Raw genomic sequence first — 2,199 nt, 5'->3', positions numbered from 1 at the left:
ATGCGGGATGACAATCATTAAAAACGATCGAAACGAATTAATACCGACAAGGACTGTCACAGGATGGCGTATGTGCATTGATTACAGAAAACTTAATGCCAATACAAGGAAGGATCATTTTCCACTACCATTCATCGATCAGATGCTCGAGCGACTTGCTCTACATTCATACTTCTGCTTCCTCGATGGGTACTCAGGTTTTTTTTTAGATCCCTATACATCCCTCTGATCAGGAAAAGACTACTTTTACCTGCCCATATGGTACATTTGCTTATCGACGTATGCCTTTTGGACTTTGTAACGCCCCTGGCACTTTTAAGCGTTGCATGATGGCTATCTTCTCGGATGTCATCGAGGACATTATGGAGGTGTTCATGGATGATTTCTCTGTCCATGGGCCCTCCTTTGATGTGTGTCTGATGAACCTTTCTCGAGTATGCCGGTCATTTCGCTAGTTCGAAGACGGCCTCCAAGATCCTCCAAGCAGGTCTCTACTGGCCCTCTCTATTTAACGATGTTCATCGGTTCGTTTCTTCTTGTGATGCATGCCAGCGCACCGGTCACATTTCCCGACGTCATGAGATGCCTCAACAGTTCATCCTGGAAGTCGAACCTTTTGATGTCTGGGGGATCGATTTTATGGGCCCATTCCCTTCCTCTTGTGGGAACCTCTACATATTGGTTGTCGTCGATTATGTGAGCAAATGGGTCGAAGCGATTGCCAGCCCAACAAACGACTCTAAAGTTGTTTCACGAATGCTTCAGAGAATCATTTTCCCTCGTTTTGGCGTATCGCGTGTTCTAATCAGCGATGGAGAAACCCACTTTGTGAACCGAATCATTGACACTTTACTGAAGAAGTATGGGGTTCAACATCGCGTTACCACACCCTATCATCCGCAGACCAGTGAACAGGTTGAAATCTCTAACCGGGAGATCAAATCCATTTTGGAATGATCATGCTAGCCCAGAAGACATACCCGAACCGGAATACGTACCCCCTCCTCCTAGGCCTCCGTCAGTACCGTTTCCGTCTTGCCTGAGGAAGCATAACGAAGACAGCCAATTTGCTAAATTCGCTGAGATGCTAAAGAAACTCGAGGTAACCATGCCCTTTACTGAAGCTATTTTACAGATTCCCTCGTATACCAAGTTTTTGAAGGACATCCTGACCAAGAAAAGAGTCGTCGAGAAAGAGACTGTAGCTCTCACTGTAGAGTGTAGTGCGTTGATACAACACGAGTTACCACCCAAGCGCTCCGACCCAGGTAGTTTTTCAATCCCTTGTACGCTAGGTAACGTCTACATCGATAGTGCTTTGTGTGATTTAGGTTCCAGTGTCAGTCTTCTTCCACTCTCCATCTTTAAGAAGTTGAACGTGGGTGAACTAAAACCCACTCGAATGGCTCTCCAGTTGGCTGATCGTTCTGTTAAGTCATGGCCATATCCGTCCAGTCCGAAGCACCTTGGTACGCCGACTTTGTCAATTACCTGGTTAGTGGTCTCCTTCCTCCTGAGTTAAATTACAACGGGAGAAAGAAATTTCTCCATGACGTTCGTGATTTTTTCTGGGACGAGCCTTTCTTATTCAAGCGCGGCAAAGACGGACTGTTCAGACGTTGTATACCCGAGGACGAAGTTCAGCGAGTGATTTTTCATTGCCACTATTCAGACTATGCCGGTCATTTCGCTAGTTCGAAGACGGCCTCCAAGATCCTCCAAGCAGGTTTCTACTGGCCCTCTCTATTTAACGATGTTCATCGGTTCGTTTCTTCTTGTGATGCATGCCAGCGCACCGGTAACATTTCCCGACGTCATGAGATGCCTCAACAGTTCATACTGGAAGTCGAACCTTTTGATGTCTGGGGGATCGATTTTAAGGGCCCGTTCCCTTCCTCTTGTGGGAACCTCTACATATTGGTTGTCGTCGATTATGTGAGCAAATGGGTCGAAGCGATTGCCAGCCCAACAAACGACTCTAAAGTTGTTTCACGAATGCTTCAGAGAATCATTTTCCCTCGTTTTGGCGTATCGCGTGTTCTAATCAGCGATGGAGAAACCCACTTTGTGAACCGAATCATTGACACTTTACTGAAGAAGTATGGGGTTCAACATCGCGTTACCACACCCTATCATCCGCAGACCAGTGAACAGGTTGAAATCTCTAACCGGGAGATCAAATCCATTTTGGAATGATCA

At 46.2% G+C, this 2,199-nt stretch overlaps 1 protein-coding gene across 1 annotated transcript in view; it reads left to right on the top strand.

Moving 5' to 3' along the window:
- Window positions 1–862: 862 nt before the first annotated feature.
- The window catches only part of LOC109116428, a 15,975-nt gene continuing 14,638 nt past the window's right edge, over window positions 863–2,199 (top strand). Inside the window, 3 exon segments of the mRNA XM_019201823.1 lie at window positions 863–1,339; window positions 1,456–1,638; window positions 1,774–2,189. Of these exon segments, the coding sequence (XP_019057368.1) occupies window positions 863–1,339; window positions 1,456–1,638; window positions 1,774–2,189 (1,076 nt within the window).

Source organism: Tarenaya hassleriana, unplaced genomic scaffold (genome assembly GCF_000463585.1).
Source record: "Tarenaya hassleriana unplaced genomic scaffold, ASM46358v1 Cleome13, whole genome shotgun sequence".
Taxonomy (NCBI): Eukaryota; Viridiplantae; Streptophyta; class Magnoliopsida; order Brassicales; family Cleomaceae; genus Tarenaya; species Tarenaya hassleriana.
This window is presented reverse-complemented; position numbering and strand designations above follow the sequence as displayed.